This window comes from Phytophthora parasitica (assembly GCF_000247585.1).
Source record: "Phytophthora parasitica INRA-310 unplaced genomic scaffold supercont2.12, whole genome shotgun sequence".
NCBI lineage: Eukaryota > Oomycota > Peronosporomycetes > Peronosporales > Peronosporaceae > Phytophthora > Phytophthora nicotianae.
The window spans coordinates 1,282,158-1,305,946 of NW_008648998.1; the positions used below are offsets into that span (position 1 = coordinate 1,282,158).

A 23,789-nucleotide genomic window follows, 5' to 3' on the forward strand; every position below is an offset into this window, starting at 1 on the left:
AACTTCTAGTGTAACTCAAAGACAGGACTGTGAAAGTTACTACGGAGCATGAGGCGGCTGACATATTTTCATAATAGAGTCTTTTGTTGCGAGGCGTCCTCTGTCCGTGTGTTTTAGTAGTCTTTGGAGTATTCTACAAGCTAAGCGAAGCAGTGCACTCTTGAATCAATCGAGTTAGACTATTAGAGGATAGAAATGTCGCCGAAAACGCCCTCTGATTGAGTTGCGTTGTCAGGATAAATTGCTCGGACAGAAGGAGAGCAAGAATTAGCCTCCTAAAGGGCTTTATTATTCGGACGATTTTCTTCATTATGTCCGATAGTGATCAGAATCCAGAGCGACTGCCCGGCCATACATATCTACACTTTGTTTCTACGCTCCTCCCACGAATTGACACCATCAAGCGCACCGAGACGATAAAACAGAACAACATGCGTAAAACTCCCACTCGGCATCCATCTCCACCACTGGCAGCTCTTCCAGTCACTGAGATTGGCACGCAGTACCTTCCCCAACAGGCGATTCAACAAGCTCTATCATGAACGTCACACCACTTGTCGGAAAATACAAGCACTTGCTGGTTGAGCTCGAGCATTGCACATCACATCCACCCCCAATAGCTCCGTAGTGTAATAATTTGGTGAGAGGGTCGTACAGCGAATCTTATACCCGGAAAAGGAACGAGGCGGAGCTCTCGCGATTTTTTTTAGAAATGTGCGTTTTTTCCTTAGTGAAGGTAGTATTTACTTCGAAGTACATGTATTCATAGAAAATCAATCACAATGTTAGCCCCGGTAATTCGAAACATTTGTAAAGCTAATACTTCTTTAGTTCACATTCAATACAGTCCGACGCCATGTCTTTAAGAGTCCCTCGCTGTATGTACAACAACAACTCTGGAAGAAAAAATGCTACTTTTTGTAGTGATGATTCACTCAAACGGCCACATCTTCCAGTCTCTTCTCAAATATACCGTATTTCAAGGGCATCGCCCTCTTCGTCCACTTGATGAATCCGGTGTCAAATTCAGTATAGCTCAATGCATGCTGCATCAGTGAGCTGCTCCCACGTGATGAGGTCCTTGGCTCCACCTTCGAGCACTGTGAAGCGTAACTTCGGCCTGGGCGCTCCAAAACCACGGTGAGATTCGAGCTTCACGCTTGAGCCCTCAACGTATTCCTTGTCAACAGGCACTTCAGTCTTGCGGTGACTGCCGTAATTCAACAATGCGCCCAGAATTGTCCAATTAGTGAGAGCGGGTCATCGATTTAGATCACTGCTGCTTCCCAGAAGTGGCGCTGTTGATACTGTGTGGTCCGGCCTTCGGGAGGTACCAAGCGTACATGATGGCCCACTTGTTCCTACACCAGTCTGAACGATAGTACACTTGAGAACCAAGAGCCGAACCGCCACACTCGCCACCATCTGGCCCAGATCCCTTAAGCCCAGCACTGACCGAGCCATCAGCCTGAACAGCAGGATACGGGTGACATCCATAGGGTACGTAGAGTGATGGCTTGTATCTTAGGGTACGTTGATGGCTTGTATCTGACGGCTGCTTTCTCCGTAGGTTTCGCCCGAACGAATGGTTTGACTTTGCCATGATCGATGTAACTAACATCGGCATGCACGACGACTATAGTGGCGATCACGGCGACGACGAAGGCACGCAGGTCCGTGTTGCTTCCAGGCGCAGATGCACGTCCGAAGTGGATATTTCAAAAGTGAGTATGTCCGTACTCAATTATTCGCAACATATAGTGCTGCACCGTATATATCTCAGATATCCAAGCTACACCACAATTCGCGAAAATCTCGCTCACGTTGCAATGAAAAGCCGGTTGATGAGAATGCTAGGATGTAGGATTTGACTGACCAGCTTTCTGTGAGAACTTGTGTGGGCGTACTCGCAGATGACGCTACTATTATTAATACGCTGAGCATTTATCTCTTGACTCGCATGCTTTTCCTGTGCATTCTTTTAAACTTAAAACTAAGGAAAAGGATTGCATCGGGACCACTACTTTTCGTTTTGATACTACTAGTACGCACGAAAATCTTCTCTGCCTCGACCTCAAGTGGTAGATGGTATTCCGAAAAAAAAACTTCTACTAGCGTCTCTAGCCCTGGCAAATTTCACAAGATGCCAAATCGAACTGCTCTTATTGTAAGTAGTCACACATGACGTCTCTTGCTACTCACCACAACACGCTCGACGAGCGTATTTTTCTTATTTGCATCGCTCGTCAACAATTTCAGCTCTAATGCAATCGTACATTGTTGTTCTCGCGGAACGCCTTGTACCCGTTTATGGTGTACGTGATATCGTCTGATTTTTTGCCAAGCTTGTTCATGGCACGCTCAACTTTGCCAACCGAATATCCCATTTCTTTCCAAACGGCAAGTGTTTCATAATACTTGCCGTTGTCTCGGAGCATCGAGATGCTTCATTTTTTTTCTACGTTTGCCTGAGCTGTAGTTCAGTTTGACATTGGGTGTAATCCCTAGCTCATAGTAGTGGCTTTCTTGCGAGCTTGGGCCATATTGTCATTTGCACCAGGAACATCGTACCTTCGCGCTTAAAATTCCAACTACGAACGCTTTTTGAGCTTGCTCCGATTGTGTTGGGTTTGTTGTTGAGTACAGATCTAACAAAATGTATCCACTCTGCAAAAGCTAATTCTATCATCTATAGAAGTCATTAACGATGCAGATCATATTTCACAATTTTTTCACAATGTATCCTGCCAAACGAAGTCTATCCGCTCTCCGTTCACCACATATCATAGTCCACAGCCTTACCTGTCCGTACGAGCCAGTCAACGCAATAGAGATCGTGCCGCTTTGCAATGCGCAGCAAGCGTGCCGACGGGATAGGCTCCGGGTAGTGCTGAAAGAGCCACTCGAGGATTTCCAAGTGGCCCTCAGCCACCGCTTTGATGGCCACGTCGGCCGTGCACTGGGCCAGTCCCTCACGGTGAAGGAAGTCAAGAATGTCGAAGTGGCCACCGAACGCGGCCGCCTCCATCGCCCGGTTGTTGCATCCCATGCCATAGTTCGAGTGCAGCCACTGCAAGATATCGAGTCGACCAGCACCAGCAGCGTTGTTCATGGCGAACAGACTGCAGCCTTCATCACGGTGTAAATGCAGCCACTTGATCATGTCGAAGTGGCCTTGACGAGCAGCGCGGTCCATGGCCTCGGCCGTGCAGCCTTCCTCTCGATTCATGTGGAGCCACTGCACGACGGCCATGTGGCCGAACGCGGCCGCATTGTCCATGGCCGCAGTCGAGCATCCTTCTTCTCGGTTTTCATGTAGCCACTGCACCACATGCAAGTGGCCATTCAGCGCAGCGTCGTCCATGGCCGATGTGGTACATCCTTCAGTACGGTGTTCATGAAGCCATTTGACCGTCTCTAGGTGTCCGTAGGCAGCGGCCTGGTCCACAGCAGCGGTGGTGCACCCTTCGGTTCTATGCTGGTGCAACCACTGCACGATCTCGAGGTGGCCATTCATCGCGGAGTTGTCCATGGCCTTGGTAGTGCAGCCTTCGTTGCGGTTGGCGTGCAACCACTTGACGACGTCGAAGAAGCCTCGTCGTGCGGCCCCATTCATCGCGATCGTAGTGCAGCCTTCCATCCGATTCGCGTGCAGCCATTGTACGACGTCTAAGTGGCCGTTCACCGCTGCTTGGTCCATCGCAGAGCGCTCGCAGCCTTCAGTTCTGTTTTCATGGAGCCACTTGACTGTCTCCAAGTGGCCATTCGCGGCCGCCATGTTCATCGCGTTAGTCGTGCAACGCGAGCCGTTTGCATGCAGCCAGTTGATCACTTGCAAGTGGCCATTGGCCGCGGCCTGGTCCATCCGGATAGAAGGACATTCGCTGCGGAAACAGTGCTCGGTGAGCCACGTGATCGTCTCGAGGTGACCGTTCTCGGCCGCGTTGGCCACGGCGTTCACCGTGCATTCGTCGGCCGCGCCGACGCTGTGTAGCCATTGGATCATGGCCAAGTCGCCGTTGCGTGCGGCTGCGTCAATCAGGAACTGGTGTTCCGGCGGTGAAGTGTGTCTATGTAGCCACTGGGCCGTCTCTAGGTGGCCATTGCGTACGGCCACCAGCATCTCCCGTGCGCCCCAGAATACACCTAGCGCGTCTTGCTGCTCGTGCAGCCACTGGAGCACCTCGACGTGGCCGTTGCGGGCGGCAGCTTCCACTGCCTTGGTCACACGGGAGCGCGGGAAGAGTGCGGCCAGCCGACGCAGCACTGCTATGTGGCCGCCCGCTGCAGCCGACGCCATGGTCGAGGTGGCCAGCGCCTGGCACTGCAGCTTCCCCATGCTCTGGATCTTGGCCGTGTTTCGGGCGGTGATTCGCTCCACTAGGTGCTCGTGGCCGGCGCCGCACGCCTCGGCCAGCGTCCAGAGCTGCGAATTGTCCAGCAGCGCATCAAGCTCGCGCGTGACGTGGTCCAGCGCTTCGATGCGCGGCCACTGGCGGCAAACGAAAGCCACAGAGGCCAGCAGTGGTGGTGAAGGAGGTAGAGGTCGACGGAAGGTCTTGGCCATCGCAGAGGGGGCTCGATGAGGTGGCGGCCAGCGCGGAAGTTCGGAAGTGTGACCATGAAGAGATGCGAAAGCTGAAACCAGCTGGTGACTCCAAGCAGAAATGAGCAATCGAAGCGGAAAATCGCGAGCTGCACTTTCCGGCGGGAAGAAGCGATATTCGCAGGGTATCAGTTATTAAGATTAGTAAATGGGAATATTTGTACGATGAGTGATGGGTAATGACATAAGGTTCTGCGTCGAAGAATCTGAGGAGGACGTTGAATGTTCTTGCGGCTCGAACTGACATGGCCAAACGTTGACTCGACGCTTTGAAGACGCAAGAGCAAAATATCTGGCTGGACTTATTGATCCAAGAATGCAGAACAAGCCGTCTAAGGCGCAAAACGAGCAGCTTGTCCTTAGCTACTCGATGTCGGCAAGGCCTAAGTTATAATAGGCCGCCTATCTCGCCATTATGCAAGTCGGGATCAAAGCTCACGGAATTGAAGCCACTTGATTCGTAGTTGAAGTTGGGTTGTACATAATCTCTACACCAAATAGCAAAAAAGGACGGAATTTCTACCAATCCGTGCACGGCGCCCCTTCGCGCCGGTTTTAGAATCAAAAGTTCTTGGCTCCGCGCGCGGGAAGCTGAGGCAGGAGACGCTGGTCTGCGCGAGCGATTCTGCGGCTTCTGGGCGGACTAGGACGTCAATCTGACATGAATTTAGCGTGTCTTTCATGCGAGCAGGTTGTGGGGGTAGCACGCGCGGCAGAATCGGTCAATTGCACCAGCCAGAGCGCGCGCACGGAAGGCGTCTCAATCCTCCATTCGAACGCTGAAAAAAAGTCTTCTACCGCTTCTAGCGACGCGATATCGACGGGAAAACACGCACAGACGGCGCAACACACGACGGGCAGCGCGCAAGTGGCTCGCTGCTGCGTGTGCGATGGTATTTATCACACTCCTTGTCTGTTAAAGCTTGGAGACAGCTGGAAGCAAGGGGAATCGACGTTTACGTGTTTGGAATGCCGGTCCAAGACCAAGAAATTGACAAAGAAGGAGAAAAAGATACTAGACGATGACGCTCTTCCGATTTTAGTGCCGGCGCTGGCCTTCCCGTACGTGAGAAGACTTCAAACGGCTAAAATTGTAGGAAAATCGACGAAAACTCGTGAAATTTCAATGGAAAATAGCAAATCCGACGACGGAGTGATTGCGGAGAGTGACACTACTGACTGGGACGTGTTTTCAACTACAGTGGAGGTCTGCACTACCTGTCGACAGGTGCAGATTGCTGCTGAAGACAAGACAAACTGCCATAAATGCCACAATCCCTGTCTGCATCGACGCTGTGTGGCTCATCACCAAGCGGAACATGGAGCAACTGCTAAAAAGAAGAAAATTTACCGTGGCACAGGCAAGAAGAGACGCCGAGCGTCGTCCGTGACCACGTTGGAGTGGTGTGCGCCGTGTTTACTGGACAACGACAAGCAGGTGAAGCAGCTAGTGGACGGATCTATTGATACTCGCACCATTGCGATGCTGGTGAACGATGATAACAAAGCAGAGGGACAAGTACAGTGGTGGAAGGACTGCTGTATGTGCCAGGGACGCTTCTGCTTGCAGGAGTTTTGTGATGTACAGCAGACAGATGCCAGTTTGGAAGAAGTGCTGGCCAATGCGCCATTGGACGATGAGACTGAGTGGGTCTGTGCTCATTGTGCGCCTATCGCACGCTCGCTCGCAATGATGACAGTGGTGATTTGCGATGGCTGTGACGGAGAATTCGACATAGCTACACTGAATCCGCCGCTTACTGAGGCTCCCGAGGGCGACTGGTTTTGCTCTGCTTGCAGTATTAAACCGGAATCTTCGAGTGGTGCAGGGACATCGATGAGTGCTCGGGAGTTGGTGACAGTGTTGAGGTGCGATGGATGCAAACGTGAGGTCGACGTGGCTAATATCCACCCACCGTTGAAGAGTGTACCGATAGGAAACTGGTTCTGCAACGACTGTGTTACCGACGCAGCTGATGCCGCCCCTAGTATTGACAGTGCGACGGTGCCTCTCGTTCCTGTGACGCTGTTGATCTGTGATTTGTGCGACAGTGAATTCGACATGAAGGCGCTGGACCCACCGCTAACTGAAGTGCCGAGTGGCGACTGGTTCTGTCCAGCCTGTAGCTCTACAAAGAGCGCTCAACGTCAAGTCAAGGGCCGCAGCGGAAAGACCAAACGAGGTCGTGCGAACAAAACTGCGCTTCAATCAGCTCCTGTAAAGCAAGAGGTGGTCGTCACGGTCTTGCTGTGTGATGGCTGTGACCACGAATTCGACCCGTTGACTCTGAACCCTCCGCTACTGAAGATCCCCGATGGCGAGTGGTTTTGTCCAGCATGTAGCGATGTTCGTGCAGCTGACGGTATTCAGCGATGTGTGGGTTGCGATACGAAGTTCCACACTGGGGGAAGTGTTGCAGATCGACTGCATCGTCCAAGCGGAACTGTCGATGGCGTCATGTTGTGTGAAGCGTGCCGTAATTTACAAGTTGGATACACGCGTAGACGCTCCGCAGCTCCCATAAATGCCAGTCTCGAAGCCAAGCCTACACCTGCAATACCAGTTAGCAGAAAGAGAAGTCGAGTAGCTGCAGTGACTGATGGCCAGAAGAACCTCAAGCAGCAGAAGACAGAGCTTGGCGGCCCTCCTGCTACTGAAGGCAGCGCTGTAGTGGTTCAACCTACGAATGTAGTGTCAAGAAGTGCGTCTGTAGATGACAACACTGGGCCGCGTATACTCATCCCGAAGCCGATCACTAAGGTGGCGTCTTCTGCTGGTATTCGCAACGAGATCGACGGAACAAAGATCACGAGTGGCTGGAGCTATACAAACCCGACTGTAGTCGTTGCAGACCCCGGCGATAACTTGATAGCTAACAGCATTGATGACGTCGAAGAGAGCGGCATCTTGATCATCTGCGACATCTGCTTTGGAGAGTTCAAGATGGCGGATGTGCTGGGTACTGACGACGCCAATGCAGTCCCTGCTCGTCCGTGGTTCTGCAAACCTTGTCTGAGAGCACTCAAGCGCAGTAGAAAGAAGCGACCGCGGTTCTCCAAGCAAATGGTGCTGGAAATGCAACTCTACGGGCGTCTATTACGTGCTACAGCTGCTAAAGTCTCGGATCTAGACGCCGTTATTCGTGTGGGGAATCCGCCAAACTCTCGTGAAGAGCGACGCAGAATGTACGAGCTGGTTGGCAAGAGTGTGGGTGTGTTCTTGCAGTGGGACAAGCAGTGGGTTATGGGGCGTGTCTTGGCTTTCCATGCTACTCATCCGTCGATGCACCATACGATCCGCTTTGATGATGGAATGGTGGCATCGTTGCCGCTGTACGCATTCCCCATGGTGATTGGGACTCGCACTATGCTCTACGTTAAGACTCCAGCAAAGCAGAACCAGTGGTGGCCAGCTCAAGTTTTGCGACTGAATGCCCTTGCGAAAAAGCTTCTACTGCCCACACAAGAGGAAGAGACTGGAGCTCATTCGAACTTCCGTCTTGTTCGCATATTTGCGAGTAATGACCATGTGGAGACGACGCAGTATGTGTCGTGTTGGGTTCCTAAGTATCTGTGTCGTAGCATGAAGAGGTTTGTTCCTTCGGAGACGACAACAATGGGGAGTGAACAAGAGTTGCTGTCAAAGTCAGTGGAGCGCGCTCGATTCGAGTTGCAGTGCGAGACAGACCATTTAAGCCGCTTCTTTCAAGCGTTACTGACCGGTTTTCGACGGGTTTTAGCGTCGACACCGCCACCTACGAAGCCTATCAAAGGAGCCAAACGCACCCCTGGACACGCGGATGTCTTTGATCGGTGCGCTCAGATCGCTGAAGTGTTGGTGGGTAAAGCTATCGTTGTCACGTCGGGCATGAGCCAGTCGACGCCTGGGACGTTTAAAGTGACAAAGTTCGATCAAGACTCGAAGAAACACGTCGTTGCTCCTCAAAATGATGCAGAAATGAGTGATTCTGACTCTGAGATCGTGGTTGATCTACTTCAAGCCACTGATGGCGTCGTTTATCATCTGGACGATGTCAGTACGTTCAGCGAGCTGGCTATTATGCTCGAGTTAAGCGGCTCTGATGTCGGTGGAGGCATCCCAGGAGAATTCCACTCCAAAGAACTGCTGGAAAAGGCGATTATTCGAGAAACTGGTGTCCTTCGTCACACGTTATCGGCAACAAGTGAGAAACGGGAAGATTGCGCGAATAGTACGTGTGGATACTGCTTGCTGGATGCTGACGAGTGTGACGTTGATACGGACACACACGACGCGACAGTTACTCGAGAACAGGAGGAGTTGGTGGTGTGTTTAAAGTGCGACAAGCGATTCCACGCCACGTGCTGTGACCCACCACATGCCCCGCTCTCGCTTGTATCCCCAGAGGACGGAGAAGTACTAGTCTCGGATCTCAAGACGCCGTTCGTGTGCAGTAACTGCACGTCGTGTGCCGGTTGTCACTGTCAGCAGAACGACGAAGAACAAACCGGAGAGTCCAACCCGCGATGGTCACAATGGCGTCTGCCGCTACAGACTGCAGCGCTTTGCACCAAGTGCATTCCGTACTACAAGGCCAATCGATTCTGCGGCGTGTGCAACTTAGTACTGGACGACGAAGAGTTAGCCACCAGTGTGGATCTATTGACCTGTTCGACGTGCCACCACTGGATTCACGCAGACTGCGAGCCAGACCCACACCCAGCTTTCCACGCCTACAGTGACGCTAAAGATTTCGCTCTAGATGTCATCATGGATGCTTCAGATACGCAGTCGAATGTGGATACTGTGAAGTCAGCAAGTCGAGACGCTGACACCGAGTCGAGTCTGAATGCGCTTGTGGGCAGTCGTAGTCCGTCGGAGGAACGCAATGTGGCTAATGGCAAGAGCAAAGACGACGGAGCGGCCAAGACGGCTAAACAAGTGGAAGAAGACTTTGCGCACTCCTTACGCTTCGGAGCTGGCTACGACCCCAAGATGCTGCATAATTACGAGTGTCTGACGTGCCGTAAGGTGCGTATGTTGCATGTTTTGCATCGCCTAGGCGTCGAAGACAAGCTGGTGCTGTTCAAAGAGCCTGTGACTGAAGCGATTGCGCCCACGTACTTCGACATCATCAAGGCGCCGATGGATCTGAGTACGATGCGGCAGAAAATCCTGGATGGGAAGTACACGAGCGTCAACTTCCGTGCGTTCCGGGACGACTTTGAGCTCATGTGTTTAAACGCAGTCACGTTCAACACGAAGGAGCGGGACTTTCTGATCTGGCGTGAAGCGTGGCGGTTCTACGGTCAAGGACAGCGGATCTTCCGACAAACAGCGCCCAAGGCTCGTATGAAGCAGCGTGGAGGACGGCACTATGATGCTCTGGTGGTCGCAGCGAAGCGGCAATTGCCTAACAATTCGGCGCTTGCTCAATCTAACGGGGATTCGATCAGTAATGGCAACGAAGGTGGAGATAACGAAGACGATGAGGACTTTGACGAAGAAGAGGAAGCCGATAATGGCTCGGATGCCGGATCTGAAGCAAACAACCGACCTCAAGACAACGTCGGGGCTTCGAATGGAGCTACTGCGTTAGTGTCTGACGCAGCGTCGGTTCATGACAGCGATACGAACAGCATCGTGCCGGATTCCACAGTGAAGAACCGAGAATCTGCTAGTGACGTTACTGTTGGATCGAATGGCTCAGCGTTAGCTGTGACTACTGATCGGCGTATAGTGACGAATGATGCGTTCGTGTTCCAGAGCAAGCTGCGTAGTGTCACCTCGCGATCTCTTGTCCCGCTGTTTCAAATCGTGCAGACACGGACCTCTGCTCATAGCTACAGCTGGCTGGATCTGTGTGCGGTGTGTGGAAGTGCGGGTTTGACAAGTGAATTCATCTTCTGCGTGGATTGTGGAGAAGGTTTCCACTCGTTCTGTGTGTCTGGTATGAGCGTTGATCGTCTAGAAGATAACGATCAACTCCGCGCTTATTGGCGCTGTCCGAACTGTAAGATGTGCGAGATCTGTGGTCAACCTGGAGCTGTTTGTGGCGCTGAGAGTAACACTCGTGTTCCTGTTACTGCCGGTAATGTGGACAGCCCAGTGTCAGTGAGTGGAGACACGGAGACGGCACTGGAATTAGCCAAAGCGGAGTCGCTCTTACTATGTGGACACTGTGATCGTGGCTTCCATGGCTCATGCGTGGTACCAGCTATCAAGTTGCCGTCGAATCCAAAGAAACGCGATGGCACAAGCTCGATTCCTGTCATCTACTGCGCCAGTTGTGTGTCGTGTATGAACTGCACGAGTTCGAAAGACAACAGTGTGGAGTATCTACACTCGGACGAAGCCAAGAAGGACCATATCGATGCACTGGAACGTACGTACAGCTACGAACAAGACAAATGCTTGCATTGTCACAACCAGAAGGAGCGTGAAGTACAAGCACTTAAAGAGCGTACCAGACTATTGACGGAAGTGTGGACTGATTCGGCACGTCGAAACAAGAAGGATGCAGAGAAATGTCCACTGTGTCGACGTAAATGGGATGCAGATCTCGAGGAATTGATGCAGTGTGACGCCTGTGAACGTTGGGTGCATCCTCCCTGTGATGAACTATTGAAGAAAGAACCCAAACGATACCAGACGCTAGTGAGCGACCCCAACGCCATGTACGTGTGTGCTGCTTGTCGCCCTCAAGAGCGTCAACATCTCACTCCTAAAGTCTCGGACGGTGAAGGTTGGCGCTGCCAAGTGCTGATCGCTGATATCCAACGTAAACGCGTACAATGTGAGTCCAGTTGGAAGGAAACGCTGATGCAAATGGAGCAAGTGGAGCGCTGGAAACGTCTGGCAGACAACACACCGGTATACTTGTATGTCCTGCGTCTGGGTGAGGAATGTCTGCGCAACTTTGCGTATCGTAGTCTCAACTTCCAGAGCGATTGGTACCGGTTTACTAAACAGCAGGAACTGGATGATACCGGTGTGGCTATCCCCGAGTGGTTACTACGTAAAGCTAACCGGTATATGCGATTCAAGAGGTACATGCGTGGCCCTCGTGCAGCAGCTCGACGTCGCGAACGCAAGACGCAGAGCTTTTATTCCAAGCAAGCGGTGGGGCTGAATACGCGTAAGGATGCGAGCGCTATTTGTATGATCGTGTCTGAAGCTGCGAGTTGTGCTGCGTTGTTGGCGTGTGTGCATTTGCTGTATGGATGGAGACCACTTCCTGAAGTCGTGATCCACTTGTTATCAAGCGATGAGGAAGGCACTGAGCATCGGAAACTGGAAGAACCACTGCTAAAGAGACTGCGAAGTGGAGAGAGTATCGACGGTGAAGCAATGCAACCGAGATTGAAGTTGGAAGCGGAGATCAAGACGATCAAGGAGCAGTATGACCGCAGAGTAGGCAAGAGGCATCTGGTGCATGAACCATCGTCTGAGCTCACGGTATTTGGCTTCGGTGACGCGGTCAGTGCTACAAGCTCAGTGGAACCGGATGAGAGCAAAGAAGAAGCCAAGGCGCTTGAGTCTGTAGAATCTTCTGAGCCTGCTTCTAATGGACATGCGTCTAATGGCCATGCGTCTCCAGTGCCGACACCGTCTGCCTCTCCTCGCTTAAGCTCTGGAAGGCTGGCTCGTATGACCACTGTTTCTCCATTGCATGGATGGCCTAAGAGTGAAAATGACGGCGTTGCTGCGTTTGAAGACACGCGATTCTGCGCGCTGTGCTTCATGATTGGAGATAACTCGGCATGTGGACGCTTGTTGTACACTGAAGCGGAGACGTGGGTGCATGTGAATTGTGCCTTGTGGTCGATGGAAGTGTACGAGGACGTGTCTGGTGTGTTGCACAAGTGCAGTAAGGCGAAACATCGCAGCCGGTTGATTCGCTGTGATTCTTGTGGACTGATGGGAGCGACAATTGGCTGCGCCATCACACGCTGTACTAGACATTATCACTTCCCGTGTGCAGTAGACGCTGGAGTAGCGTTCTTACCGAACGGCGAGACTTGCTGTCCGCTGCCTGCACATCTGGATACTGTGGCTCGAAGACTCGAGACTGTGAATGGAGGAGTACCGTTAACAATACCAGCTGCATCTCCAGGAGCAGAATCGGATCCACAGACTCTGAATAACAGCGAGACGAACGCAGAATCAACTGATGGTGACATATCGAGTGCCGTGGTTGATGGGAATGAAAGTGCTGAGCAGACTGTGAGCTCAGAGGAGGAGAGCAAGGAACAAGATGCAGGCGATACTGGGCTCAAGACCCCAGATAATGGAGAATCGACGGAGGCGAGTGCAGTACCAGACAGTTCCATCACGTCAAGAGTGAAGGTATCTTCAGCAGAGAACGTCTCGACGGTACAAGGTCAGGACGAAAAGGAAGACTGTGCCTCGAATATTCAAGATGAGGTGAAGGCGAGTGAGAACCCTGAGGCAGCTGTGGTGGTTCCTCCGGTGCAGCCTCAACACGTTTTACCTGTGATCAACCCTCGTCCAGAGCCCCGAAGATCTCTTTTCAGCGACCCACCCCTTGTGACCGTGTCTGACTTGAAGAAGAAGAAACGTGCTGAACTCAAACGCGGCATCAAGCCACGACCAATGTGTTACCGCGTTGGAGCGCTGACAGTTCATTCTCTCGGCCACATTTTCGTCGGCAATGGCAGCTTCCATACACGAACAAACATCTACCCATTAGGCTTCCGCAGTACGCGCATTTTCTGGAGTACACGCCACCTGGCGACGCGTTGTCTGTACGAGTGTGTGATCTCCAGCTCTGAGATCGAAGAGCGACGTGCTCGACGCCAAAAGAAACTGAAGAATGGCGAAGCAGACGACGATAACAAAGACAGCGAGTACGATCAACAGCGTCGAAGGCCTCGCGTTGTGTTCAAAATCACGCCCTCAGACGACCAGGAACGACCCATTGTGGCGTCCACACCTGAAGACGCGCTTATTGAACTTCGCAGTCGTGTTGTGTCGCTGTATGAAGAGCAGCGAGGCTTCTCTGTAAGTCCCAGGAATGGTCAAAGCTCAGCGCGCTCGTTGGAGATGGAGAGGAATCCGTTCTTGAAGCGCAGCTCATGGTTCTCTTTCGCACTTAGTGGCGATTACTTCTTCGGCTTTGGGCTGCCTGAGATCACTCGCTACATTGAAGAACTGCCTTATGCTGCCACTACAGCGATTAGTCGTCGTGCTGTGGTACGGAAGCTACGACAGCAGCAACAACGTCAAGGTCAGAGTCCTCTAGCTGGTTCAGCCGCTGCAACGTGGGGCTCTGGCTCTCGCAAACGCAGTCATGACAGCATGGAGCATAGTGCTGTAAATGCCGCTCAAGTCATCTCTGCAATGCTCGAAGAAGAAGAAGATGAACAGCCCTACGAGTTCAGTCAAAAACTACCGTCCACAGAGACTTTCCAGACCGCTGAGCGTGTCATGGAACATCTTGTACGAGCTGAACAACGCGCCCGACAGTCGTCAGGATGTGCACGAACCGATGGCTTTGAAGGCAATCGACTGTTTGGTGCACCGAAGAAAGCCAAGAGCATGCCACGACGTCAAGCTCTTAACAAGGAGGCGACGAATGAACCGGTACCTGGAGCAACGAACGGGAACGGAGGGAACTCTAGTGGTGTGGCTATGGATATTGAACACTTGCCGATCACAATGCAGTACCGAGAGCTCCGACGTCGACCGTTTGACGAACGTATGTTGGTGCGTAAGTCTTCTATCCACGGCTACGGACTCTTCTTGAAGGAACCAGTGAGCGATGGACAGATGATCGTCGAGTACCAAGGACAAATGATTAACCAGACGGTAGCCGATGAGCGGGAACGACGCTATGAGGAACAGGGTATCGGCAGTTGCTACATGTTCCGACTGGATGAGAAGACGATCATTGATGCTACGCGGTGTGGCAATCTCGCGCGTTTTATCAACCATTCGTGTGATCCAAAGGCCTTTGCACGCATTGTGGCGGTGGAAGGGGGAGAGAAGAAGATTGTGATCTTTGCAAAGCGAGCGATTGCAGTGGGAGACGAGGTGACGTATGACTACAAGTTCCCTATTGAAGACGAAGCTATCCGCTGTGACTGCAACGCTCCCAATTGTATTGGCCGCATGAATTAGGTCCGACGTTTAAGCAAAACAGCAGATTTGGGTTCTGCATAATATGCAATATGTTTTTACATGAATGCGCAGTTATAAACCACATTTTCAGCTTGGTCTCAAAACTTTGTAAGCAATTGAGACAACCCCATTCTTGGAAAGCGTCTCTCGCGTACCTGGACCAAGCCCAATGAGACTACCGATACCCAGCGTGGTGGTAGGGCATCCACGGACCAAAAGACTGCCGCGTTGTAGTGTCAAACTCAATTCCAGGGACAACTAATACGAGCGCCACTTGATCGATTTTGTCGAGATAGTGAAGCTTCGTGATGATGTCAATAATCCCCCACGCGTGTGCCGTACATAGGTCAGTCCTTGATAGAGACATCTCAATTAAAAACGTTGTACCGCGCAGCGATAGCCGTCTTTCAATGGATAGCCTCAAGTCCCCATATCAACACATATCCTTCAGAAACCGATTCACTTAAGCTATACCAAATCGCATAATATGCGATTTGTTATACAAGCTCGGGAATTCTAAAATTTGTGATGTTGGCTCAAAATTAGGAGATTGTCCTATTTCAATAATCCAGTCCCCTTACGAAACATGCACCACAAACGCCAAAGCGGCTATGATGAACACATACTATTGTTTTTAGTAATGCGCTATTTGGAGTTATCGAGATAATTGCGTCTAAAGGTGATCTATCCATCTCGTACCCCAACAAGGACCAAAATTCTCCTATTCGATTGTTTTTTGAAAGAGCTCTCCGACAATATCTGAATCGTAAAAAAATATTTGAGATCACAACTCTCCAAAATAAACCGTCAATTTGGGGCACCGAAATTGGAGATATTTGTTTTTGGACGACCATAACTTCTCGAATATTTTACATGTTGCAACGAACAATAGCATAAAATAAGCGAAAGACGCTAGGCTTTCGATTGATGTGCTTAATTTGCGATTCGTACTTCGGTTCATTAGTTACATTTTATTCGACTTGCGGTCTCGAGAATCATTCTAGAATGATACATTCTAGAATCGAACGCCACACGTCACAGAAACACATCGAACAAGAATAGATATTTAACATTCAAGAAATTGATTCGTTAGGACTGGTTATAATAATTTCTGGAATATCTGAGGTTTTGGAACAACAAATGTCAGAATTTTTTCCCATCCATTCTAAATGTTATTCCAGTAGAACAGTGATACTTCGTTTTCCACTGGAACTACGTACCAGAGCATCCATCGGTAATCTATCCGTCACTTATTTAGTTTTTATCCAGGTATTCGTTTTCCAAATTTCGCGCTGTGTCGTTTTTACAAATAATTTCATCCAACACAAATCTTTTGTAAATTCATGATCAGATTCGTTTGAATTATAACGAGGTATCTAACTACAAGGGTAAACTCATGCATGCTCGTGTTGCCTTGGAAAGGAAAAACTTTAATCTTAGGTTTGTCTATCTGATGCCTGGTCCTGCCTTGTTGTTTTACCGGGCCTTATTAGCCTCCGTTCTCATGCGCTAATACTACAGCTCTATATTGATTCACATGCCAATATATTGGGCCGTAGAGCGATTATTAACCTCGTGCATGTTCTTCGAGGCCATGGACAGTTTCGGAGATAAATAGAGAAACGATACATGAATAGTTCTGAGGTTTTTCTATACGCGGTATTATTCAATAGAAGTGATATTCCATAAACTTGCACTATTTCGTACGTCTACTACGTACCGAAGCACTACCTATTAAAAAGACTACACAATTAGGGCTGCATCGCTTCGTCTCCACCATCGTCCAGATACCGCAGTCGAAAAGCCTCAGTGTGCAGAACTGGATCACCAACGTGTTGCACACGTTGAAGTTCCGGTATCTTGGAGAGATTGCTTGGAGGAGCCACTCCAATTTCAACCAAGCGTTCCCCTGCCTCGGTCTGTAATTCTTGAGCTCGATCGTTGTACCGCTCAATATTCTTACCCGATATGTTGTGAGCCAAGTTCATGGTTTCATTCTGCTCGTTCGGGGGTGACGGTTGTGGCTTCTCTTCCGCAATAACATTGGGAGCTCCAGTGGTATTAACCGCATCCATAGTTCCAGTATCCACTGCGTGTGCAACTATCCCGTCATCGGCTGAATCAAAATGTTTATTTTCCTGTGGCTTCGCCGTCCGAATGTCGGCATTAGGTCGACGTGAATGCGTACGCTGGACAACTGGCTGCATGATGTGCTCATCGAAAAGTGCCGCTACTTTTCTCCAGGTGCAGCTAAAGAAGTTAGGCTTCGTCGAAAGCTCAGCAATCCGACGTTTCATCAGCGCCGTGTCGTTGAGAAGCTTTTCTTGCTCCTCTCGAAGTTCTTCCGACACCTTCTTGAAGTCTTCAATCCTGATGGACCTCACGTCATTGGGAGATATTTCGACAGTTGGGGCGTGGAATCGAATGAGGTGCTCAACATCAGGTGGAAGCTTCGTCACCGCGTTGTCCTCCTCGTCCAGAGCGTCGATCACAGGGATGAACGCAATGTGTGACGTCGTGTGTTTGGTAGAATTGATCAGCGTCACGACTTTCACGAAGTCGGGCCCTTTCTCCATCATTTGGGCGTATTGGCGTTTCTTAACATTGTTGATAAGGACTGTGAATGGGATTTCTTTCAGATCGATGGAGCTGAGGACAACTTCAATGGTTGCGAGATCATCGCTGACGACGCGGCCGTTTTCAAGCCGCACCATGAAGAAGAGTTTATACATTCCGGACTGGCTGAGCGCTTCTGTTATGGCAGCCGCGGCATTTTCTTGAATGTCACGGTCGGCCAGACCGGGTGTGTCCATGTATTGGACATTGTCGTGAATACGTTTCTGGAACTCCTTGGTCAACCCCCCTCCATAGCTCAACCCCGATTTAAATATTGAAGTTCCGGCAAGGCAGTTGATCAGCGTGCTCTTCCCTGTTCCAGGGTTGCCCAAGAAGAGGAAGTTGTGCAGTGAAGGCGTCGCGGATGCAGGTACTAGAGACGCGTCCATTTGATGTTGAAGCGAAGTGAGCTTGGGCAGGTAAAATGAAGAATGAAATGTATGATGAAAATATTGCTTTAGGGTGAAGCTGTGGAGTTCACCTCAGCTACATGATTCTGGTATTCGTAGAATATTTTCCCAAGGATACGGTCAAGAGATAAGTGACACTTCTGCATTTACCTATTCTGTGAATATTATTTGCACCACTGGGTACATTTTTTCTGGTCTTCTAGATATCTCGACCACGACATTGGCTAGCACATGCGGAGCATGATGCGCAGCTTGATCTCAGTTTGCGGTCCATTGGATCAAAAAAGAAGAGACTGTTACGGTAAGTATCATTTTTCCCTCTCACCTCATCAGTTATTCCAAAAAAAAAGTCTGATCAGTGTAACACGCTCTTGATCAGGAAGAGAACCGAATGAGCTTCAATTTGGAGACTGAAAGCTAAATGTTCATCAAATTCCGCTACTGGTATGGGCTGGGAGTGATAAAGATATAGTACAATGCATATTTCACGGTGCTCACCCAAGGAAGGGGGATTTTTTTATAAGGTGAAGTTCAAAGCAATACCATTTTTACGAGTCGTAAAAGATACATAGGACAACTTTACAAGTGGTTGCAGTACACTAATAAGGCAGATTCGAACGCCCATCTCACATCGTGGTCCTTTGTAGGAAGATTTGTAACCCTTCACAACCAGTCTCTGGCAGTTCGTTCCTGTTAACCTCTGTCTTCGTTGCTGCAACGAAGTCCCCGAAACGGCTTGGAGAAAAAACTACCGGTCGAAGCGATCGCTTTATCGATGCCTTTGCCAACATCGCGGAAGAACCCCGGCTTCCCTTGCAACTCTTCCAGTCGTCGGCGAAGAGCGTTGTTGTCCTCCTGTAGCTGCTGCAACTCGGCACGAATTGCCACGAGCTGCCGTATGAAATCCTGCGGACTGATATCGCTTACGTCTTCGGGGTTAATAACTACAGTCGGCGCCTCGTCCTGGATGAACTTCGTCACGTAACCTGGAAGCGTCGTAATTGCGTCGTCCTGTTCATCGAGATCATCTTGCGTCTGAATGAACAAAAGTTCCGGCGTCTCGAACTTACCAGCGTTTATCAAAGTCACAACCTCCCAGAACGCGTCACCCTTCTCCATCATGGCCTTGAATTGCCGCTTCTTGACATTATTGATAATGACGCTAAACGGAATGTCCTTCATGTCGATACTCGAAACAACTGTTTCAATGGTGGACAGATCGTCGGCTACCACACGACCATTCTCGAGGCGTACCATGAAGAAGAGTTTGTACTCTCCCGACTGTCGAAGTGCCTCAGTGATGGCAGCGGCGGCACTCTCCATCAGTTTGCGATCTGCAAGACCGGGAGTGTCCATGTACATATTCCCATTGAATTCGTGCTTCTGGAAAAAGCTGGTGAGACCACCGCCGTAAGAGATACCGGATTGGAAGACTACCTCGCCAACCAGGCAATTGATGAGGGTGCTTTTGCCCGTGCCAGGGTTCCCGAGGAATAGATAGTTTGTCTTGGACATGGCCGTGGTTGTTTGACAGATTCGTGGTAGTTGTAGGTAAATTGCGGAATGTGTGACTTCACTGTAGACCTCATACTGTTGAGGCCATCGTTGAACTTGACCACTTAGTGAGATCGAAAGAATAATCTCAACGCAGGTTCGGCGACCTTATGAAACACTGTCTCGAAAGGTCGCAAACGCTAGTAGCCCTCATTAAAAAAAACTAGGTTGGCGTGAATTTTTCGCCTCTGTATGATTTTACTTTTTTTTAAACAGTCGAAGCCAGTGAGGTATCTACACGAATTTCTTAGCGATCTTGATGTAATGGAAGATCATGTTATACTCGCAGCTGCACGCGGGTTCTAGCACGAGCTTCGCATCTTTCCGTTCCTAAAGGGTCCGCTAAAGCGACACTTGAATGATGTATCAGGTTCCTCTTCTGCTGGTCACCCCATGCCGTGTCTGTTCTGCTCCAGATCTTTAACATCGAGAATAGAATAAAATGGTGTGAACTCCTCAGGTCGTTCCTAGAACTACCATAATTATTTTCTTAAAATAGTTATTCAAAATAATAATAAACCCAAATCCATCATTCTTAAAATTGGTGCTGCATAATTACTCAAATTCGACCCCATCTCTTCTGCGCCCGACAGCGTCAGCGAGAGCCCGTCGGCAGTCAGCACTGCTGACTCAGAAGCGCGACCTGCAGAAGGGCGAAAACCTGATACACGGTGATTCACCGTCGGTGAATGATATACCTGCCCAGAGTGCCGTTTGAGAACTAAGATACTTGTTGAACTACAACTTATTCCAAGACTACGTCCATCTGCACTGTGCAGTGCACACGCCGCAATAATTCTTGCAGCGACTGGAAAGGGATCTAGTCTATTGCAGCCGTGGTGGCAGAAGAAGGCGTGCAGTCTGTTCAACATTCTTGTACACCAGGTATACTGCACTTTTTGTGTTAACCTTATGGATTAAGTCTTACTACCCAATCAAAAGTACCAGTCCACGCAGCATTGGGAAGGCGAGTTTGATGAAAGTCCATTGATAGAAAGCGTATTACATTATGCATCTTAGTCCGTATTCTCGCGAATTGGGTCGGGCGAAGCCAACCGTTGTAGCTACGCTAACAACACTGAAAATGCAGCCTCCAGGGCAATGCTAAACAAGTTGCTGCCAATAAACTCCACGAGCACGGACACTGCCACCCCAGAAATTCGCAGTAGTACGTCCAAAAATCGAGGTTTCCGGATAAGGTCCTCCGCTCGTTGGCGCAATGCTTCGTTGTCCTTACGGAGTTGCGCAAGTTCTTCCCGAAGGTCGCCGACGAGCATCTTATAGTCTGTGAGTTTGATGTCGTGGACGCACTCCGGAGGGATAACAACGGATGGCGCACTAACTCGAAAGAACTTCGCAACATCGTGAGGGAGTTCAGTACACTGGTTATCCATCTCGTCCAGCCGTTCCAGTGTCGGGATGAACGTGACGTAAGGCGTCGTGTACTTGGACGAGTTGATTAAAGTCACGACTTTGAAAAACTCGACACCTCTCTTCATCATCGCGTTGTGCTGGCGCTTCTTGACATTGTTGATGACGATAGAAAATGGGACGTCTTCCATGTCCATCGAGTCCATCACAGTCTCGATGGTCGCCAGATCATCGCTCACTACACGTCCGTTTTCAAGACGCACCATGAAGAACAGCTTGTACCTCCCGGACTGACGCAGAGCCTGTGTGATGGCAGTTGCCGCTTGTTGTTTGATTTCTCGGTCGGCGAGGCCTGGAGTGTCCATGTACACTTTGTCATGATCCGAGAACTTCTGAAAAAAGTGGGTCATGCCAGATCCATAGCTCAAGCCGGATTCGAACTCTTGATGCCCAATGAGGCAGTTGATGAGCGTACTCTTGCCAGTGCCAGGGTTGCCCAGGAACAGGTAGTTTTCCTTCATTGCAAATCTGACGAGGAACTGGTTACGTTCAAACGAGGATGCAAAAGACAAAATGATCGCAAAGGAACAGGCAGCCTTGTGATCTTTTTTGGCACGATGAAGGGGCTCCTTCGAAGAAAAGCATGATCCTAGAAATGATTGTATGCTCGTTCCGAGATTATGCGGAGCTTTCTGCAAAACTTTATTATGAGGAATCAGTTTGAACAAGAGGCAAAACTCGTATTCTACGGAGAACCTGAGTTTGTTTGCAGCCGTCATAGTAGTAGACGAGGAGTTAACACCGGGAATGCCTCATACGGATTAATTTCACTGTACTGCGTAGATCGAAATGCGTAACGTAACCTGGGTCAACATTCGTGTCACATCAAATGTTTTTTGCAGTTTGCTCAGTTACTGTTTCTTTCTTTTTCGTATGAGAAGCACAGGCGCTGCTGAAGGTTTTGTTTCGTTTTATGAAGCGGAATCGTTGGAAGTGTCAAGAGTATTCTACGAGATCCTGTGTGGAGAAAATGAAAATGATAGAGTATGCAAGGAGGTATAGTGAACCAAAAAAAAAAAGATGACTGAACGCTACTTGAACGGCTTTTGTGGCATCAGGAAGAGTATGAAGAGATATGAAGAAGAAACTGTAGCTATTTCTGTCTCTGACGACGCCCGATGTGAACACAAGTAAGCCTACGAAGCGGATATTTAGATCATTTAAACACTGTTTTCAGTTGAGCAAATGCAACTCATTTTATGTAGAGTATAAGTGAAAACTGGAGTAGTCGATGCCTCTGAAAAATTCCAATAATGCATCAAATAGTCGATCAAATAGAGTACTGGACGGCTTAAACAGCTAGGGTTTATAAAAACTAGCATCTCAATAGGCCCAGCTCTTCGATTTCACTACAGCTATGATGGCTACACTGCCAACCGACGCTAGAGTAACGCGGCGGAATTAGCATTACGCCAATTTCGGTTGGAGAATGTTACGGCCACACTCTGAATCGTTGCTTCAACGCAAACGAAATTGCATTTGCATCAGGTCCGTTTCTGCTGGCCACCCCAGCGAGTCGGTCGCCTTGCCGCGTCTGTTGTGCTGTAGATTGTCTCCAAGCAAAAAAGAGAAATGAATAAAAATTGGTATGATGGTTGCTGCACTGGATGCTACCCAAAGCTGCTATAAATGCTGAATTATACAGACCTCCGAGAGTTGATATACCTAGTCTATCACCACTGCCGGTCTGGGCGAGTGTAGTGGGTGCTGGGTATGAAAACCTCACGTAACTCTACAGTTGGTAGACATAAATTACAGCTTTGATTTTGTATGGCAAGGTACCTATGGCGAACTACCTTCCCTATCTAGCTCCCCACATAATCTTTGCCATATCTAATGTTTACTGACACGGGTCCCGTAATCGTACCGTAAATTCTACCGTAAACTATCCCATAAACAAATAGATATTTACAGGGATCTACTGTACTAACCAACGTAAAATCCCGAATAATAGTCCCTTTCACATAGAGCAGGTGAGACAGAGAGAGTCTAACTTTAGGAAGATAACCCTCAATTACTGTTGGTGTCACAGTAAATACTAATATGTGGTCATTCGATAATCGATCGCCGTCGCGTTGACCCATATTCTCGAAGAGCTGCTCGCTTTTTTAAAGCATTTTTAGCTTCATAGCATTTTTTATTCTAATGATATTAGGTAGAATGAGTTGGCTGTATGACTGTACCCAAAGACAGTAGTGGCATACTAGTCGCCGACTAATGCAACCTAAACATGATCTTATACCAAGTTCTCTGAAGGTAGGAGTATCTCCGACAGTTCTGGTGACGCTTGGCATTTTGTAGGCTTTTTGGGTGTTAGCACTCTCAGTTTTCTTGGGGTTGGTCAGGTTTTCCGGAATTCGAAATAGTAATTTAAACTGTTTCTGGTCCGAGTACCCTGGCTGAGTATACTTGGTAAAAAAAGTAACACTTATTTGTTACAGCATTTCTGTGCTTTTGATTGGCTTAAGAACCGAAAAACTACTCCTGTTTTCAAAGTCGCAGCTCAGAGCACTAAGAAATTAACCCTGGATATACTAGGTGAGTTGGTGCTGATTTATGAATATTAATGCGTACCTGCCCATTTTGGGACATTTGTACTCCATCATACATCTTCAAAAGCATGTGCACCTTTATCTTCGTACGTACAACAATTTACAATACACAATAGAGTTCATCCCACCACGACACCAAGCCGAGAGTTATACCTTATGTGGCTCTTTTCAAAAAATGTTTGGATTTGCATTCAGAATACCTCAAAAACCATTTCTTAGAGGGCGCATAAGGCTGATTCTATTGTGCATGCAACTAGCGGAGCGAATTTTGATTACCACTTCCGTTACTCTCATCAGTCCGTTGTAGCTAAAGTGACGAACTCTCTCTTTGCTTTTGCAATTCGTCATGCACTGAAATTAAACGTCAGTCTTCCAGCCGCCCTGCCGGGCCGTGGCGATTTCTGTGCTTCGACTTGTGTGGCAGCGGCGGTGGTCGTTCTTGCTTTCCTTCTTGAGCGACTTGTGGCGGAGTACACAGTACCGGAGTCGGCCTCACG

At 49.3% G+C, this 23,789-nt stretch overlaps 6 protein-coding genes across 6 annotated transcripts; 1 reads left to right on the plus strand and 5 right to left on the minus strand.

Moving 5' to 3' along the window:
* Positions 1 to 745: 745 nt before the first annotated feature.
* PPTG_07690 (hypothetical protein) lies at positions 746 to 1,713 on the minus strand. Its single transcript, XM_008901967.1, has one exon. It carries the CDS (start codon positions 1,625 to 1,627, stop codon positions 1,274 to 1,276), a length of 354 nt encoding a protein of 117 aa, XP_008900215.1. The 5' UTR covers positions 1,628 to 1,713; the 3' UTR covers positions 746 to 1,273.
* An 872-nt stretch (positions 1,714 to 2,585) lies between these two features.
* On the minus strand, positions 2,586 to 4,657 carry PPTG_07691 (hypothetical protein). The gene has a single exon (XM_008901968.1). It carries the CDS (start codon positions 4,565 to 4,567, stop codon positions 2,774 to 2,776), a length of 1,794 nt encoding a protein of 597 aa, XP_008900216.1. The 5' UTR covers positions 4,568 to 4,657; the 3' UTR covers positions 2,586 to 2,773.
* A 519-nt stretch (positions 4,658 to 5,176) lies between these two features.
* On the plus strand, positions 5,177 to 14,825 carry PPTG_07692 (hypothetical protein). Its single transcript, XM_008901969.1, has one exon. It carries the CDS (start codon positions 5,268 to 5,270, stop codon positions 14,727 to 14,729), a length of 9,462 nt encoding a protein of 3,153 aa, XP_008900217.1. The 5' UTR covers positions 5,177 to 5,267; the 3' UTR covers positions 14,730 to 14,825.
* Positions 14,826 to 16,369: 1,544 nt separating this feature from the next.
* Positions 16,370 to 17,763, minus strand: PPTG_07693 (hypothetical protein). Its single transcript, XM_008901970.1, has one exon. The coding sequence runs from the start codon at positions 17,732 to 17,734 to the stop codon at positions 16,481 to 16,483; it is 1,254 nt and encodes a 417-aa protein (XP_008900218.1). The 5' UTR covers positions 17,735 to 17,763; the 3' UTR covers positions 16,370 to 16,480.
* A 685-nt stretch (positions 17,764 to 18,448) lies between these two features.
* Positions 18,449 to 19,312, minus strand: PPTG_07694 (hypothetical protein; the record flags this gene model as incomplete). The annotated part of the gene is made up of 1 exon (XM_008901971.1): positions 18,449 to 19,312. The coding sequence occupies exon 1, from the start codon at positions 19,268 to 19,270 to the stop codon at positions 18,449 to 18,451; it is 822 nt and encodes a 273-aa protein (XP_008900219.1). The 5' UTR covers positions 19,271 to 19,312.
* Positions 19,313 to 20,298: 986 nt separating this feature from the next.
* On the minus strand, positions 20,299 to 21,240 carry PPTG_07695 (hypothetical protein). The gene has a single exon (XM_008901972.1). It carries the CDS (start codon positions 21,199 to 21,201, stop codon positions 20,374 to 20,376), a length of 828 nt encoding a protein of 275 aa, XP_008900220.1. The 5' UTR covers positions 21,202 to 21,240; the 3' UTR covers positions 20,299 to 20,373.
* Between the last annotated feature and the right edge of the window lie 2,549 nt (positions 21,241 to 23,789).

What these genes read in the sequence shown, in the direction of transcription:
- PPTG_07690 (XM_008901967.1), bottom strand. Translation starts at nt 1,627, where the DNA reads ATGCCGATGTTAGTTACATCGATCATGGCAAAGTCAAACCATTCGTTC.
- PPTG_07695 (XM_008901972.1), bottom strand. Translation starts at nt 21,201, where the DNA reads ATGAAGGAAAACTACCTGTTCCTGGGCAACCCTGGCACTGGCAAGAGT.
- PPTG_07692 (XM_008901969.1), top strand. Translation starts at nt 5,268, where the DNA reads ATGAATTTAGCGTGTCTTTCATGCGAGCAGGTTGTGGGGGTAGCACGC.
- PPTG_07691 (XM_008901968.1), bottom strand. Translation starts at nt 4,567, where the DNA reads ATGGCCAAGACCTTCCGTCGACCTCTACCTCCTTCACCACCACTGCTG.
- PPTG_07693 (XM_008901970.1), bottom strand. Translation starts at nt 17,734, where the DNA reads ATGGACGCGTCTCTAGTACCTGCATCCGCGACGCCTTCACTGCACAAC.